Source organism: Styela clava, chromosome 7 (assembly GCF_964204865.1).
Source record: "Styela clava chromosome 7, kaStyClav1.hap1.2, whole genome shotgun sequence".
Classification (NCBI taxonomy): domain Eukaryota; kingdom Metazoa; phylum Chordata; class Ascidiacea; order Stolidobranchia; family Styelidae; genus Styela; species Styela clava.
Genome location: NC_135256.1, coordinates 9,073,956 through 9,093,012, shown reverse-complemented (window position 1 = coordinate 9,093,012; position 19,057 = coordinate 9,073,956). Strand labels below are relative to the sequence as shown.

The window sequence follows — 19,057 nt, the reverse complement described above, 5'->3', positions numbered from 1 at the left end:
CATTTTCGCTATGAGAATACCCCAGATTCTAAAATAAAAAAGGCTTAGGTTCTAGTTGTGTGGCAAACATCAGGTAAACCTCTTTAACATGAAATAATCAAATCGAATGCGTCTTGTGCGGAAGGGTGTGATGCTAGGCTTTGAAAATTGACTAAATTAGCTTTTTTCGCTATACGTAATTTTTCAAAATAAGGCCATTTTCGCCATAAGAATAACGTAGATTCTAAAATAAAAAAGGCTTAGCTTCTAGTTGTGTGGCAAACTTCAGGTAAACTTCTTTAACATAAAAGAATCAAATCGAATTCCTCTTGTGCGGAAGGGTGTGCTGCTAGGCTTTAAAATTTGACTAAATTAGCTTTTTTCGCTATACGTAATTTTCCCAAATAAGGCCATTTTCGCTATGAGAATACCCCAGATTCTAAAATAAAAAGGCTTAGGTTCTAGTTGTGTGGCAAACTTCAGATAAACTTCTTTAACATAAAATAATCAAATCGAATGCCTCTTGTGCGGAGAATGTGCTGCAGGGATTTGAAAGTTGCCAAAATTAGCTTTTTTGACTTTTGTAAATTGCATAATTTTGTTTGTACCATTTTTATAAAATTATCGTGTATTAATGACACGATTGCACATAATTCTGGAAATTTGTCATCTCTTGAATAAAAAATTAATATTTCGCGCCACCAATATAGAAGAGACGTTATGCTGATTTTCAAAATATCCAAATTACGATATAACGATAATGTACGACATATAATAACCTGACTTCTGATTTCAGCGCCAGTGAGACCAATTGAAACAAAACAATTTTTACGTTCTGTTTATTGCATGTGTTGAAGAATTTGCTTTATACTACAAAATGCATTTGAAACTTCTTAAATTACTAAGACATATTGTAATGAAGTTTAACGTTTGTTACGTAATACAATACACAGTTTGAAACGAAGTAAAGCACTTTTACGGCTACGAAATGTTGTAATTTAGTAGGCTGGTTTTGAAATATTTTTAAAGTTATACAAAAATGCTCGGGGCTCTTGGTTGAATTAACACTTTAGCAAAATAAGCAGCGCGCATAAAGCATCACGGAATGGGCACCATATAAATTTTTATCGGTATCACAGTGTTTAATAATGTAAATCGAGTTGGTCAGACGATTTGGACCTCAACTCAATGGCTCGGTTGATATTGCTTATTTCTCTTAGTGCGTAATTGTAATGTAATTTTTCCAAATAAGGCCATTTTCGCTATGAGAATACCCCAGATTCTAAAATAAAAAAGGCTTAGCTTCTAGTTGTGTGGCAAACTTCAGGTAAACCTCTTTAACATGAAATAATCAAATCGAATGCGTCTTGTGCGGAGGGGTGTGATGCTAGGCTTTGGAAATTGACTAAATTAGCTTTTTTCGCTATACGTAATTTTTCAAAATAAGGCCATTTTCGCCATAAGAATAACGTAGATTCTAAAATAAAAAAGGCTTAGGTTCTAGTTGTAGGAAAAACTTCAGGTAAACCTCTTTAACGTGAAATAATCAAATCGAATGCCTCTTGTGCGGAAGGGTGTGCTGCTAGGCTTTGAAAATTGACTAAATAAGCTTATTTCGCTATACGTAATTTTTCAAAATAAGGCCATTTTCGCTACGAGAATACCCCAGATTCTAAAATAAAAAAGGCTTAGGTTCTAGTTGTGTGGCAAACTTCAGGTAAACTTCTTTAACATAAAAGAATCAAATCGAATGCCTCTTGTGCGGAAGGGTGTGCTGCTAGGCTTTGAAAATTGATTAAATTAGCTTTTTTCGCTATACGTAATTTTTCCAAATAAGGCCATTTTCGCTACGAGAATACCCCAGATTCTAAAATAAAAAAGGCTTAGGTTCTAGTTGTGTGGAAAACTTCAGGTTAACTTCTTCAACATAAAAGAATCAAATCGAATGCCTCTAGTGCGGAAGGGTGTGCTGCTAGGCTTTGAAAATTGACTAAATTAGCTTTTTTCGCTATACGTAATTTTCCAAATAAGGTCATTTTCGCTATGAGAATACCCCAGATTCTAAAATAAAAAAGGCTTAGGTTCTCGTTGTGTGGCAAACATCAGGTAAACTTCTTTAACATAAAAGAATCAAATTGAATGCCTCTTGTGCGGATGAGTGTGCTGCTAGGCTTTGAAAAATGACTAAATTTTCTTTTTTCGCTATACGTAGTTTTTCCAATTAAGGCCATTTTCGCCATAAGAATAACGTAGATTATAAAATAAAAAAGGCTTAGGTTCTAGTTGTAGGAAAAACTTCAGGTAAACCTCTTTAACGTGAAATAATCAAATCGAATGCCTCTTATGCGGAAGGGTGTGCTGCTAGGCTTTGAAAATTGACTAAATTAGCTTTTTTCGCTATACGTAATTTTTCCAAATAAGGCCATTTTCGCTACGAGAATACCCCAGATTCTAAAATAAAAAAGGCTTAGGTTCTAGTTGTGTGGGAAACTTCAGGTTAACTTCTTCAACATAAAAGAATCAAATCGCATGCCTCTCGTGCGGAAGGGTGTGCTGCTAGGCTTTGAAAATTGACTAAATTAGCTTTTTTCGCTATACGTAATTTTCCAAATAAGGTCATTTTCGCTATGAGAATACCCCAGATTCTAAAATAAAAAAGGCTTAGGTTCTAGTTGTGTGGCAAACATCAGGTAAACCTCTTTAACATGAAATAATCAAATCGAATGCGTCTTGTGCGGAAGGGTGTGATGCTAGGCTTTGAAAATTGACTAAATTAGCTTTTTTCGCTATACGTAATTTTTCAAAATAAGGCCATTTTCGCCATAAGAATAACGTAGATTCTAAAATAAAAAAGGCTTAGCTTCTAGTTGTGTGGCAAACTTCAGGTAAACTTCTTTAACATAAAAGAATCAAATCGAATTCCTCTTGTGCGGAAGGGTGTGCTGCTAGGCTTTAAAATTTGACTAAATTAGCTTTTTTCGCTATACGTAATTTTCCCAAATAAGGCCATTTTCGCTATGAGAATACCCCAGATTCTAAAATAAAAAAGGCTTAGGTTCTAGTTGTGTGGCAAACTTCAGATAAACTTCTTTAACATAAAATAATCAAATCGAATGCCTCTTGTGCGGAGAATGTGCTGCAGGGATTTGAAAGTTGCCAAAATTAGCTTTTTTGACTTTTGTAAATTGCATAATTTTGTTTGTACCATTTTTATAAAATTATCGTGTATTAATGACACGATTGCACATAATTCTGGAAATTTGTCATCTCTTGAATAAAAAATTAATATTTCGCGCCACCAATATAGAAGAGACGTTATGCTGATTTTCAAAATATCCAAATTACGATATAACGATAATGTACGACATATAATAACCTGACTTCTGATTTCAGCGCCAGTGAGACATATTGAAACAAAACAATTTTTACGTTCTGTTTATTGCATGTGTTGAAGAATTTGCTTTATACTACAAAATGCATTTGAAACTTCTTAAATTACTAAGACATATTGTAATGAAGTTTAACGTTTGTTACGTAATACAATACACAGTTTGAAACGAAGTAAAGCACTTTTACGGCTACGAAATGTTGTAATTTAGTAGGCTGGTTTTGAAATATTTTTAAAGTTATACAAAAATGCTCGGGGCTCTTGGTTGAATTAACACTTTAGCAAAATAAGCAGCGCGCATAAAGCATCACGGAATGGGCACCATATAAATTTTTATCGGTATCACAGTGTTTAATAATGTAAATCGAGTTGGTCAGACGATTTGGACCTCAACTCAATGGCTCGGTTGATATTGCTTATTTCTCTTAGTGCGCGTACCATCTTGCACTTCTGTATAAATGTTTTCAGGCATGAGAAGTATTTCCAAAAAATGTCACATAAATTGAACATAACTTAGCTTTTAATTAGCAGTTATTACCGAAACCTATGCAGGTGACATGGAACACTCGTTTCGTTATATTTTCAAGCTTATATGAATACGTAATCTAACATTTTTTGTCAAAATATTTGTCCTGATCAATTTTATCAGCCGAGTATATTTAATTTCGACAACGTACTATGACAAATGAAACTGCATAGGCAGTTAAACCGCCGGGATGCTCTCCACTCTGTGTCCTAAGTTGCCGTCAAATATATTTGAATTTACTGCTTATCGTGATGTATTTCTTCCACAGCTTGTCTACAAACTTAATCATTGTTCTCTGTGTGGAATTTAGGACTCGCCCATGTTTTACGCCATCACCCTTCAATAAGCACAAAACTGTCATATCACCCTTCAATGAGCACAAAAACGAGATTATACGCACCGCTGCGCAAAATTAGAAGAAGGTTTGCTACTAGCTTCACAGTGGTCTCCAGACCCATCGTTTTCGCAATCATACCGAGTTTGCTGTTGCTGACCCCTTCGCGTGGGGTACCGGTACGTGTGTTGTTCACGCAAATTCACGGAACATATTTAAGCCTATATATAACATAGTGAAAATTTGAAAAGTCTGCTTGCAAAATTTATTGGGCGGGCCGCGGGTTGGGCACCCTTGTTAACTAGCATTTCGAAAGAACCCGATTGAAATTGCCGTACTTCTGTCAGACTGTACGGTACCGGTACGGTACTAAAAAGCAAGCGAAAGAAATGAATTATTGTTATATGAGCACATGGATGATCTTTTACATAGGTCAATCATGATGTAAGTTTATATGCAACACCATACTCTGAAAATTATTGAAAGTATGTTATCTGTACATCATTTTCATAAGAGAAAGATGTATCGACTATGAAACATAGATGGCGAATGGGAAAAACCCAATATGAAAGCGTGGATTTTTCCATATTCTCTGTCTAATTTTTGTATTCTTGTATTTTTCATGCTAACTAAAAAATTAAAATAAAAACTGATTACCTGTAAATTAAAATTATATTCAACTAACTGCTGAGTGGATTACATGTGGATTAACTCACCTTTTTTGGACATATATTGAATCATATTAAATTAATGACATCATGGTAATGGTATGAATTTTGATTTTTACTATTCATATGTATTGGGGGGAATGGGATTAAATTAAAAAATGATAAACAAAAACATGGTAACAAAAAAAAAAATATCTATTTATATATTTATAATAAAATGATTTGATACCAAAATATTAATACGAAAATTCCGTTTGGCATTGGAATTTATTTGGCACAAAAAAAAAAAAAAAAGGTACTAACAGACTAACTACTGAGTTGTAGAAAAGATGATGTGCAGCAATTTCTATTACTTATTCTTACTTCTAAATACAGAAATATGTAAAATCCCATCCTATCTTAAATTATGACAGTATATTATGATAACTTTTGTGTTACATGGTTACATAACACAGTGACAGGACAACATGATGCAAGTCCTAATATTTTAGTATATATTGTAATTTCTTGATATTGTGTAGGATAGGTCTGTATGTATAATATATTTGCATAATATTATTTGTAGTAGACTAGTGTGAATTGGTTGATTGATTTGCATTCTAGGCGCGGCGGTGTGGCTTATCGAGCTAAGCGTTAGGAATACGCTCGCCCCCGCACCTCTAATTACTCTGCGTGGGTTCGCAGGTTCGAATCCCATGTGGGATGGTTACCGTATGTGCGAGAGGATTGCTGGACTCCCCGCCGTCGTTGGGTGGTTCTTGTAGCCGCTAGTCGGTTACTGGGTTACGGCTTCTTCCACCATCAAGTTCATGCTTTCGAAATACAAGTAACTAACTAATCCAATACCCGACATGGAATGGTAACCGGACGAGAGACCGTGGTTCGTCATATGATTAAGTCGTCGACTTTCCTCTCTTCCCGGATAAATATGTAAATCCTATCCTATTCTTACAACAGCTCAGGGTTGGTTGGTTGGATTGTGATTGTAATACTGTAGTAGCATTTACGTAACTGAATCGTTTCAAAATTTTGATACTGCAAATGAAGTTTCAGTAGGTGAAAATGATATATTCCAATTTTCAGGTTTGCCAGAATAATTAATTAATGCTCGTAGTATTGAGTTTAGGATTGGACAAATTCATAAACAATTAGTAGACTATTCCGTTTCTTTTCGTGAGCTTACTACATTCGTCCATATTCAAATCTTCATGGTCTAATTTTGAAGAATGGAGGGAAGAAATCCTGCTATTATTCCTCAGCGGATTATTCCTGGAGTATTATCGCCTCAAAACGAAAAAGCTTTTCATTGGTAAGTTGATACAGGTATATTAGAACATTATTCCCGGAGTCTAGTTTGATATGCATGAGTTTATTAAATCACTTCTGAAACTACTGAACCTAACCTGGCATCATTGAAAATTTTTAGATAATAAATTCGATATGAGGCTAGTTATATGATCTTTTGAATCCTGAGGATACTATCCAATTATACAAAAAGTTAATACCAGTCTTCAAGTACTATTCTGGTTCTGTGGCATAAGCAATTACATTATCATTTATTTGCATCCATATTTGAGCATATCAACTTTTGATGTATTTTTGTTTTTGAAAATCGGATGTAATGTATGATGATATCTTGCTGCACATATGAAAATGAAACCCACTACAAGCTGAAATATTATATTCATGTTCTGTAAAATTATTTTGAAGTCCCTGGTTTTTGTTTCAGGTTTTGTACATCATGTGAAATTCACTTGCAAATTGACTGATCCTTTACATTGTATTGTGTTATTGCCGCTAGTTAGTTCTCATTGCTACCTTGTTAAAATAATGAATTGTTTTGCACAAGTCGATATTCAATAATTGTGGAGTTGCATTTATTTGCAAGGTGGTTCACGTAACCGCTGGTCAATTACGGCTTCCTCCACCATCAAGTGCATCCATGCATCTGAAAACAAAATACCTGGCTAACTATTCCCATACCCAACTTGGACTGATAACCGCACAAGAGGCCGTGGTTCGCCTGATGATTAAGTCGTGTTATCACCTTTCCTCACCCACAGGTTAAATATGTAAATTCTATCCATTGTTGGTGGGGTTATTGACTTTTTCTCATCTTAATTTATATGAATTTCTGTTTAAAAGGCATAGTGAAGTGATTCTGTTGAAATTAGTCATGCCTAACTGCCAGGCTAATAAATATGATTCCCTGTATTTTAAGCATTGAAATATCTACTGAAACTTTGTTCAGGGGATGGCAAGGACTCATAGCATGTGGAAGTCAGAAAACTGTTCTCATCATTGACCCAAATACATTGCAAGTAGTACAGACATTGGTTAAACATCGTTATCCTGTTAACAAGGTATAAAGTTATTAAATTCCTCATGAAAAACATCTGCATATTTTAAATATATTATATGTTAAGAAGTGTAAAATTGTTAATTGTTACTGATTTTGATTGTCATCTGATTTATTCTAAAAAATAGTCTATAACCAATTTGGGCAAAGGAATTGACAGCTAGCTAACCAGTTAAGAGTTCCCGATGTGTGGTTTTGAAGGAATCTGTTTTCTGTTGCACATAATCATCTCCCAAAATTACGGATTGTGGATGATCAAGAGTTCGGTGATAAGTGTAGTCGTAATGTAATGAAGCACCAACCATCTCTTTGATACTTCTTGTGGCCCGAGTACTGACCATGGTGCATGAATATTAGTAAAAAAATTCCCCACATATTATTCTGCTTTGTACGTCAAGTCTTTGAAGGCTTCATTAATATTCTCCATTGTGCTGTAGGTCAAGTGGGCTACGGAAAACTATCATCATGATGTTGCTTCTCCGTACTCACTCAGAGTTGCCTCAGTTGATACCAGTGGTCGAGTAGTTGTTTGGGATGTTGCACAAGGGAATGAACGAGCTGAATTTATTGAAAATGGGAAAACTCTTACTGGTTTGTTACCTTGATGTAATTGATATATGATGCATTTAATATTTCTTGAGTCCATAAGTCATAATGTGGGCTGGGGTTATGGTGACCAATAGGTTCAGCTGAGACATGGAAACCATTGGTCTGATATTTTCTTGGTTATCAAGTAAGATAAAAATCTCTTTGTAAAATGACATTTTATTTTATAGGCTGATTTTTAAAAAAAACTAATGATTAATGACTGCATGTTATACTCTCAACATTCGGTGCTCCCGAAGTATGCGAACCAAGATGGCGGACATCGCAATGTAATATGTGTACTAGGTTAGGGTTAGGCCATAATTTTAGGTATAAATACTACGAGAGGCTCTTGGCTAGTCTTCGAACTGATAATACGACTAAAATAAGGAAAATTGGAACAAAAATTATTGCCCAACCCTAACCTGTTACCCATGTTACGTTCCGATGTCCGCCATCTTGGTTCGCATACTTCGGGAGCCCCCAACATTCAATATAATTACCGGTAGATGAAGAGTAATTTGGTTTTATTGTCATACTCAGTAAAGGTATTCTACTTTTTCATTAGATTGATTAGGTTAATAAAAATTTATCTTTGCTGGAATTGCCGCTATGAAATATTGATTATGTCAAGGAAAAAATTAATGATATAGCTTTTCATAAATCACATAATAAAAATTTTGTTTGTAGATCTGGAATGGTTAAATTGTCAAGATGCTTCACATGATTTACTTGTTGCAATACATTCTCCAAATATGCTTGCATTATGGAATGCAGATACTGGTACAAAGTTATGGAGAAAGACATATGATAATGTTCCCACTCTGCACAGCATCACCATTGATCCATTTGAGCCTACCCGATTTGCTGGTAACATGCTTTAGTTTTTAACTGATTTAATCGTATAGTGCAGGCCTGCAGGGGTGGGCAACTTCTCTAGTCGGCGGGCCAGATGTGGGAAAATGAAATCCTCGGTGGGCCGGATTGTTACTAAAAATACTTTGGTATCCAATCTTTGTTAAATGCTGGCTGGACACTCTCTGTCAACTTTACGTTTCTTGGGATATTCCATGGTTAAAAAAAATTTAATATATAATCTAATTTCTAAAATCTATTTATATTTAGAATCTAAATAAAACTGATAACAGTAGTTGGGAATGTTTACAACGCTCTCTGCTTTGACCTTATATTGTTTGCAGGGGCGCAGCCAGGATTTTCCCAACGGGGGGTTACGGTGAAATTAAAACATTGCAATAAAAGTGCAATTCACGGCGATGTAGTGCGTTTAATAAACTAAAATGTATGCGCTGTTCCCAGCGAAATTCTACAGTTACGTCACCTACGTGTAGCCCGCCTCTCTTTGCCTGACGGTGTTTGGTGAATATTTTGCAGGTCCTATTTCAAACATCGACCATTAATCCGTAGTCAGCAGGCCCCGCATTTAAAAATAAAACATCAAAAATCGCGAAAATTAATTTTAGAGAGAATTATTAACTCACAAATGTTAGTAGCGTCATAATGGTTTATATGTACAAAAACACGCTCGCATGTAGCGCCGATCAAAGGCATGAAATGTGAAACTATTACTTGGAATTTATTGTTAATGAAGTTGGTTTTTATTGCCATTCAATTAATATTTACATGCGCCGTGATTAGTGGCGGGTAAAACTGTATTTTCATAATCGAGTTATTCGAATATTTTCAACGAACACCGAATAATGAGTATTGTCATTTTGAACAACATTAATTGGGATGTTGGCCGCCGAAACGATCGTCGTGCGCCCGTGACAACCCTTTTTTTTCAGATTTCACTAGAACACCGAAAACTCTGTAACAATGCGGCGTTTTTTATTTCATAACTTTGTCATAATCGAAGGATGTAGTAAATTTTTTGTCACCGCGATCGTTTCGGCGGCTGACATTCCAGTTAATGTTGTTATATTATATTAAAGCACTTTTTTATTCAATAGCAAATATTAATTCTCAATAAAACAAAGTCACAATTTTTTTGTATTGCACATTTAATTTTTATTAGATATTTTTACACCATCCATTGATTTTGGACATCTGACATACAGCAAGTAGAGAACTACAATTTGAATGAACAGATATTTTTGAATAGTATAGCCTATTCATCATTGTTATTAACTTTAAATTATCCTGGACCTTATTATTTAACCTTTATTATTATGCATAATTTTAGTTCATTTAATTTCCAGCCCTTGGTTCCGACTGCATACTATTTGTGAATGATTTCAGTATAAGCAGACAACCCACATCTGATGGCAAGAAGTAAGTATTTATGGTAAAATTCATACTTGGAGCAGTTGGAGGGGTTCCGGGAACTTTTAACATAGGAAGTAAAAGCTAAAAGTAAGCAGTAAAAATCTCCTGCTGTTCACAGTATATGCCTACATGTAGACTACAGTTGCAATTGTTTGATTGCATCCTAAAATTGAAGCATACTGTAAAACATGATTTTCAAGTTTATATCAGAGAGGAAGAAATTATTTAATTTCAAATCTCTATGGCAGTGTCTTCTGAAATAATTTTCAATAGATTAAAAATCAACAATATTCCAATGTTGTATGAACAATTGGCATACTGTCTAAGCCCTAATTACTCTATATAGGATCTCAAATTAGACTCCTGTTGTTGGATGATTTGTCACAGAATTGCTGGACTCTTTAGTATTTTAGTGTAGCTGATCTAACATAGTTGCTATGGCTAATACATCACCTTAGTCCTTGCACCTGGAATGATAAATTGGTTAGATATTCATATTCTGAAAGTACTCTGGTAACCAGAAGGTAGTGAGTAGATTCCTCTCTCTGCGAAAAATATTAAACTAAATATTCTTCGCATAAATCAAACTTCGCATTCTTTTTTATAATAGTTTTTTTGTTTGACTAGCCAACCATCTATGTCCAATTTGAAAATTCTCCTTTTAATAAAGGTTTTACATGTCTGTCGATAAGGCACAGAAAAATGTTACACCAACAAGAGTGAATTTAACTGCAATGGGACGTGCAGCTATTTCTGGTATCCGACTTCTCATAGGGGATGAAAAACCAAAGTAAGTTTTTTTTAATTATAATTTTCATGAGCAGTTACTTTTTTCTGGATTTTTAAAAGAAATCACGAATTACTGAATGGTCAGTAACCATGACTAAGTCAGTGAGCTTCTTTTTTTTATGACTGGATTTGCAGGGACATCAATTTCACAGATTTAACATGACCTATCAATATCACATCAGTTCATTCAGTTTGTCAGCAATGTGAGGTAGGTGATTGACTCTGGATGAGCCTAATTAGAAAATGCAGCACATAAACTGGTTGTATAACTTAATGCTGATTCGGCTACCAAAGCAACTTATTGGTATCAATTCCTGTACTGCAGATATTAACATAACTATTGCAAAATAATTTCAGTTAGAATGTGCATTTGTCTCACTCCACATTAGAGAGAAATGAGTTGCTTAACTTCACATAGATGCTTTGAAATTTAAAAACCTCTATTGTAATTTTATGTCGTAAGGAATGGGTTTATAGTATAAGTATGTATCAGTATAAACTTTATACTGATAATAGTCTGTCAATGGGAAGTTGATTTTGAACTCAAATACACAAATGCAAATAGAATACAAAATACCATTCTGAAGTGATTAGGTTCAGTGTTGCTCTCTTCAGGATGATGGACAAAGTGCTGAAATGTGTCAGGCCTAAGTATTCTACTGCACCTCGCTTGCTTTTTCTTGGGTAACTCGAGATAGAGTCAATGTTTAGTTAAATACCAGAGCCAGGATTCTCAGTTTTTATACATGTTTACAAGTCTAGAGAACTTTGAGAACCAGAAATATATAATGAAGTAGTGCTATACTTAAGGAAAGATCAACTGTTTTGTTAACACCTTTTTGTGTTTGCTTTCCCAAATCATGTGTTTAATGAGGTTAAATTCTCTATTTTTTGTAGCTGTGCATTTATTACAGGCCTTGGGCACATAGCAGTATAAAATGGAACAAAAGTAATTAGATTTAAAAATAAAAATATATGTTTGTTGATTGCATTCGCATGTCATGGTACGAGTGATCCAAAAGGTATAGCGTATTCACCACTACCACTTGAGCTAAATCGCACTGTGCGTGGCGGCGCCCAGTCAGGAGTTTTATGGATACCTCCATTTCTGAGCAAATACATGGACTTATTTCGTCTTTGTCTGTTAATTTTCAGCCCATCTTGTTGTTCGTTATTTTGAGAAGTATAGGCATCAAAAGGCATGTGGTCAGGCGTATTTTGCAGTGCGCCAAATATCATTTCAGTTGAGGAGCTTGATTGTAGGTTTGCTCTAAAAGGTCTTTCACATGACTTGTTATTTATGGAGGTATGCCCCAATAAGTCTTCATCAGAACTCGCCATATTTCTGTGCACATCAACGAAGACATGTGTAAGATTTGTAGCATGGGGTTTCGGGTGTGTTGGCACAGATGACGGACAGTGGATTGGTACGGATAATTTTCTGGAGGACGAATGTGTGGGGGCAGCTGGTGATTTCCATGTACAACTTTTTGCTCTATTACCGCCATTCGCTAGATATCTATTTATTTTCGGAGTTCGGGTCTTTTCAACAAGTCGCTCGCTCGATCTCCCTTTGCCATTTTCATTCCATGAATGAATTGGCGGGTCATCATTATTTAACAAGATTTCACATGATTCCTTGCTGTTATAACTGCCCTCAATGCCACTCTCTGAACAGGGTGACTCTACAAATGAATTATCTGTTTTGAAAGCGGAATTTTCTCCTGCTTGCAACGACTGCGTAGTGGGGGAAAAGAATACTTCGCTTTTGTCCGATTTAACAGCAGAGTCTGGGCGGGAGTTATCTTCAAAGTCACTGTCAAGATCACCAGGTTGTAAAGTTATTTGCATAATGTCATGATTTTCGTTTATTCGCCGCATTCTCTGCGATTGTGGGGTTCTTTTTTGTCTGGAAAAAGATACAGGAGTGTTAAAGGAGACAAGATCTTGGTCTTCAATCACATACTCCACACCGTCACAACCCACAGAATGAGTGAGCGACATTGAAAGAGCTTCGTTTGTGGCATTTAATTGTTCTGTCATGTAATAATTTTGTTCAAGCTCTGATTTATCATTTACAAAAGTCTCATTTCCTTCTTTCGAAGTATGTGTGTTTTGCCTCAAAAATTCTCTAATTTGTGGATCTGCACTCCCTATGAAATTTCCTCCCGTAACATATCCGTCCTCCAATACTACATCAGAAGACCTGTTGCTTCGCATTGGACTGCTGTTCATCTGAGCAAAATACGGAAAAAGGTCGCTGCCGTTGTAAGAAGTTCTGCTCATTGTACTGCACTCATCCTGAAATAGAAATAAATCTTAATTTGGGGTGCTTTAATTTTCAGTCTTGTAACATTTCATTCAATTTATTATAATTTGAAATATTAGAATATGGTAAATCCATAGTTGTTCACAGGTTCTTTTGAGCTTGATTGAAATAGTTCGATTTTTTAAGGTGATTTAGGGAGTTTGAAACAATTTGGCAGTGGAATCACTGGTATATTTCAATTTTTCTGGGGCCAAGTCATATAACAGTAACTAAGATCCCAGATGGAGAAACATCAGTCTATTCTATGTCCTAAATATTTATGTCGTTGGATTCTACCTCGTTTTTTAATAAATATTCATTTCCATTCTCGTCTTGCCTGTACACTTTGTTGTCGTTTCGAATTTCGTACATAGGTACTGTCGTCAAATCTTCTGTGCTGGCTTCCTGAACTCGTAGATTTTCTTGATTCCTCCTTGCAATGTTTGAAACACCGTTAGAATGCCACTCAGAGTTAGATAACGAGACGGGAGTTGTCATCATCTGGTACAAAATATACATGTAGAATCGCGATATTTTGAGGGCACACTTTTCATAAGTACAGACATTCAATAACGAAACGCCAAAAATAAATGCATAACGGTCAAATGTTCAAACAAATTACAGTCAGTTTACTTTAAATTTATGGTGTCATCGCAAATGGCACCGAGTAAAGGCAATTATTTGCTTGTGGTACTCTAAGGGTGACTTGACTGAAAATAGACATTCGACTATACCAGTAGATAGTGTTTTCATTTCAGTTTTCGCGTCTGCCCTGTTCCTCCCAAATCATTTGTTTTAATTCACTTATGCCCGTTCTCTCTGTACCACGATGAAAAACCTATTTTTGTGGATTGCTGACATGTGTACAAGTGAACACGCGTAACATATCACCAACGAATTATTCGCCAAAAGTTATCTATTAACATAACGAAACAACGTATGAGCTTTAAACAAAGTCACATGAATATTTTTATTCATATAAATGTTGTTTTATAAATTCAATAGGAAAGTAAAAATTTAAGTGCTTTAAAGATAAATAGCGAATGGTGTAGTATCATGAAGCTTGTATTTTTTTGTTGGCGTTCATATGAATAAGCAGCAGGAATACGGAGAAAAACCATCACAAGAGAGGGAACTGGAATATTGCTTAATCAAATTCATATTATAGGCACATATGAAATAAAACAAGACATATATATTATTTCGTTTCAAATCTTGCCAACCTCTACTATAATATATCCCAGGTCGTGACGAAGCGTCGAAGCTACAGCTTATCGTTCTATTGATTTCAAATTTGTTAAACCTTGTTATGGCTAACCCTAATAACGTTGTTCCCGTTTCCAAAAATAACTAGGTTTTTGAATTAACAAATCAATACGTTGAAAAAAATAGCAGAGCGTGTCGTTGTTCTATCAACTATTTTCATTTTCTCGTGTCTTGTCATTTTCTCATTGCTCATATCCTCTCAATTTAGTATTGAAAAATAGTGCCCTTTTTGTCATCGAATCGAGAGAAACTTGGTATTTGCTTCGAGTGGCTGTCAAATAGAACACAAGGAGAACCGTCTCCCCAGTAATCTCGGCATTGTAGGTGAAAAACTAAGTGAGATTTAGCTGTGGAATTTATCACATAAGACATTAAACTATTCGCAAATCGCCGCCATTTTATCATTTCTGCTAACGAAATATGCCAATTATTGGAGAACGAAGTGTTTTGAAATCATGATAAGCCAATTTGAATTGTCCGTTTTAGCCTTAGTATGAGTATCATTTGGTGATGCGATCTTCAAGCAACAAATTTTGTTGTAGTGTAAAAATTCAACGGGAACCCATCATTTTGACCTTAATCATGTTTAAGTATGTATGAACGTTGAAAATGTACTCTAATTTTATAGTGTATTCGTTTAGGTGATTTACCGATTGTTTGTCCGCAATTTCAAATATACTCTTTTTAAATATTTTCACCACATGAACGTTACTAAAATAAAACATCAATGCCAAAATCGTTTGCATATATTCATAATGTTTCATATATTTATAATGATTCAATTCCCGTGTAAACGCACGAGGGAGGTAACGTTAAGGACTTCCATTTGGATTTTGGCTGTAATTGGACTTCCGCGCAATACAATTGTATATAGAGCTCCCCGTTTGCCAAATCAGTGTACTACGTCATATGAATTACTGAATCCCGCGTGCCGGAAGTCGTATGATTAATCCAAGTCACTGTGAGTGAGTCACAGTGTAATGCATTAAAAACTTAGCATGACCTGGTTATTTTTGTTTCGTATCATAGTGATCTATGTTTCATGTTATATTAGAAATATGCAGTCATTGCCCACCTCACTGCCGTCCCCGTCGTCGTTTTTTTGATTTCTTCCCAGAAAGATTCCAGCTACAACGATCGCCAACAATATTCCTCCAACAGTGAAGCCGACAATGAGAGGAATCTGAAGCGGAAAATTTGTGTTACGCATATTTGATAAGCATACAACCTTGAATTATGTAGAGATTAACAAATTTGAAGCGTATGGTGAGCGAAGAACATATGTTCCCCGAGAGAATTCGACAATGCCACGAATCTTTGTATTTTTGAGAATACCATGAAGAATTGAAAACATGGCGTAGTGGTGTTGTGTTAAATACTTTTTAGAAAACATATTGTTTCTAAAATATTTTTTATAACGAGCCTATGCTGTTGGAATTCAGGTTTTTGTCAATCGATTATTTACTGTAATTATGTTTCACCCTCACCAATAGATTCTATCGTTTGTATGTCATTAGTATTAGTCTGAATGTCTGTTAGCTAAAAATAATTCGTCTTACAGCGATAATAATGCTGCAAACTCTGTTACCTATAAATAATAAATAGAGCTAACAGAGGCTTTGATACTAAAATATTATTCCGCGAATATAACGGGCCTGATGGCAACAATATTCTCCACGGTTAACACGTTTGTTACTTTTCATTGTGCGCGATAGAACAGGCGAGTCCACAAGTGCAAGCGTTTATCGTATTACTTAGAGGGCATCGGCTTACTTATATATTGCTTAGGCAAATTTTTTTCCATTGTAATGATATCTACTAGCGGTACGCTATGATTTTAAGGTTCAGGCTATAGTCCTTATACATATTTTATTCACGTCTCTATGAAATACCTGTCCGCTGGCATTCCTGCCATCTTCGGCGTTATTGTTTCCTCCCTCTTCGCTGCCACCATGCCATGGGTTAACTGCTGCAAATATTGAAAAAAATAAAATTATATATATATATATATATTATAGGTCTAACGACATTGGTTGAACGGAAATTTTTCAATATATCATGTAAAATAGTAATCGCCATGCAGTCAGGCAAATTGTTTTACGTGTTACATGTCTGTCATCACGACTATCATAGCATCTTTTGGTTTGTTATTACGGTATCTGTGCCTCACCTCGTCCGCCGATTTTTTCGCACGTTTTCTCTGCTGTTTCACCAGCTACTTTCGATTGCACACATTCCAGTTTTAGGCCACTGCATAGAACCCCGTCACATTTCTTCGTACACATATCCACGTTTTTCAAATTTAATTTTTTTGCATCGGCTTTGAGAAAAAGCGTTCTGAACGTTTTACATCCTTGACAAAAATGTGTCTTGTTGTTATAAATGATTTTTTTGGTTAATTTTCTGAACTGTGGAAATTCGCATATTTTTTTGCTTATGTTTTCCTCTGAATCTGCTCGTAGAGTTTTCCCACAGTGTACAAATTCTTGCAGAATCACGCATATTGATAATAAAAACTTGATTAGACGGAATTTCATAGTCAGGAAAATTTTGACAGTCAAAGTCTTCTATTATTTCCATGTGATGATTTCGGCAGGAGTACAATTCCCTATAGACTTGAATTATGTATTTATCGAATGTCCTAAAAAGTTAAAATATAATTCAAATATTGACCTGCGTTTGTACGCCGCCGTGAGTTGCATGCAATCAATTGATTTCAGCAAAAAACAAGATTTTTTACTTTGCTCACTGTAACTCTTTTCCAACATCTAACATAATAAAGTTGCAACGTTCATCACATGCCAATTTAGCAAAATACGTCCACACTTGGGGTCTAACTTCCAACTTTCGAGTCACCAAAACCTAGGTAACTCCTTACACCATGTGTGTGAAAATGGAAATGGTTAGGTTGTCCTTGAATACGGGCTGCGGTTCAAACATAACACTATGAACAAGTAAGCAACTACTGGGGAGCCAGCAATACCACTTAAAGTTTACCAACAGTCGTATTACTGCAGTAATTCCAAGTTGACAACCTACTTAAATAGATAAGTCTATAGAAGTATTGAAGTCCTTGGATAAATTCGATGCTAACGTTTGTTAGGGTTAGACTGTCAAATCCTATCTATAGGCGAAGTGTAAATGACATTGTCTTAATTTCCTGTTCATTTCTTGCCTTACGCCTGCCGACTTCCTTATATGAAAATGAATTTTTATGAGAGTTTAACTCATGTCGACACGTATATCAGATCGATACCAGTCGATACCTTCATCCTAGCAACTTATCGCCGTAGATTCTATTTTTAATTTAATTATCATTTAATATTTTAATGTAAGCCTCCATCGTTCCCAATTTTCAATATTAAGGCGATTGTCATAATCAATATAAAATACAAAGTTCCAAGATTTCTGAAATATTTCCGTATTCGATGACAAACTGCCTTTCTACTTTCTACCTGACTGGGTGTCGGATACATTGACAACTTACTGACTTTCTGTCTGTTGTTTACTGGAAAAGCATATCGTATTGGACGAGTTAGTCTGACACCAAGTCTGTAATTAATATACCTCTGTAATATCTTGGTGTTTTATTACTTCAATATTACTATGTCTTGTGTGGCAACAAGCCAACCAACAACCACAAAATTATTTGTGCTATTTCAGTATACACACGTTTAGGCTATGAATGACCATCCATTACGTCAAAGAAACTTTTCATTGAAAATTTTTGAAAGCTCTATATATAAAATAACTTATATTACTTTTAAATGTTGTTAAAACATATCTCTTCTACATGTGACACTGCCTCAAGTTTTATGACGGAACTATATAATCGATAATGTTTACACATTAATCGATACCACCTCCTTGCATATGATTTCATAATCAACAACTTGCGAAAATTTTAGACGGGCCGTTGTAACACTATACTGGGTGGTTGAACTGTTCTGTATATGCTGATACAGCCTTTAGTCTGCCTTACAATTCATTGCCTTGCAATGCCTTGTTTGTTTAGGACAATATTTCATCATTCTGCTCCATTACTTCATTAACTACTTTGGCATGCTACGCATATGTCAATACCCTATTGATCAGTATAAAACACTATATACATTCTCTGTGTCCAATCTGAATCTATCCAGTAACAAACATCGCCGGGACTAATATAAAACAGTTCAAAACGGGACAGATGCTCAACCTAGACCGTGCGCTATATGTTTCGACTAGACAATTCGATCAATAAACCAAGCACACTTCCAATTCGTGCTCGCCCGTCTAATTCATTTCCATTCTTATGGATTTTCGTTAGCTACCAATGAGGCATAATTCGAGATTACAGTTATTTTTGTTTTATTGAATAATAAGTATCCAATATTCAGCGGTTCATAGAGATTTAAACTGCAATCATGCTGGACTATATCTAACTAAAAACGAATTATTATTTATTGCCGATCAAGTATGGGCCGTTGATACACTAAAACAGTTTTATGAATCTTAGCATAGATAGCCTAGTCATAGGGGACATTTTACAATAGACATGACACGAAATAATTTCCAAATGACTATCTA

General features: G+C 35.3%; 2 protein-coding genes across 2 annotated transcripts in view; one reads left to right on the top strand and one right to left on the bottom strand.

Annotated features, from left to right (window-relative positions):
• Positions 1-5,979: 5,979 nt before the first annotated feature.
• LOC120329023 (WD repeat-containing protein 11-like) overlaps positions 5,980-19,057 on the top strand; it is a 40,955-nt gene continuing 27,877 nt past the window's right edge. Inside the window, exons 1-6 of the mRNA XM_078114656.1 lie at positions 5,980-6,204; positions 7,147-7,258; positions 7,692-7,845; positions 8,530-8,709; positions 10,059-10,131; positions 10,796-10,915. Coding sequence (XP_077970782.1) covers positions 6,122-6,204; positions 7,147-7,258; positions 7,692-7,845; positions 8,530-8,709; positions 10,059-10,131; positions 10,796-10,915 — 722 coding nt within the window. The 5' untranslated portion in view covers positions 5,980-6,121. The remainder of the gene's footprint in view (positions 6,205-7,146; positions 7,259-7,691; positions 7,846-8,529; positions 8,710-10,058; positions 10,132-10,795; positions 10,916-19,057) is intronic.
• Positions 11,751-17,158, bottom strand: LOC120329028 (uncharacterized). The gene is made up of 5 exons (XM_039395635.2): positions 16,659-17,158; positions 16,381-16,457; positions 15,564-15,671; positions 13,520-13,723; positions 11,751-13,215 (listed from the first exon to the last, which is right to left on the bottom strand). The coding sequence occupies exons 1-5, from the start codon at positions 17,023-17,025 to the stop codon at positions 11,914-11,916; spliced, it is 2,058 nt and encodes a 685-aa protein (XP_039251569.2). The 5' UTR covers positions 17,026-17,158; the 3' UTR covers positions 11,751-11,913.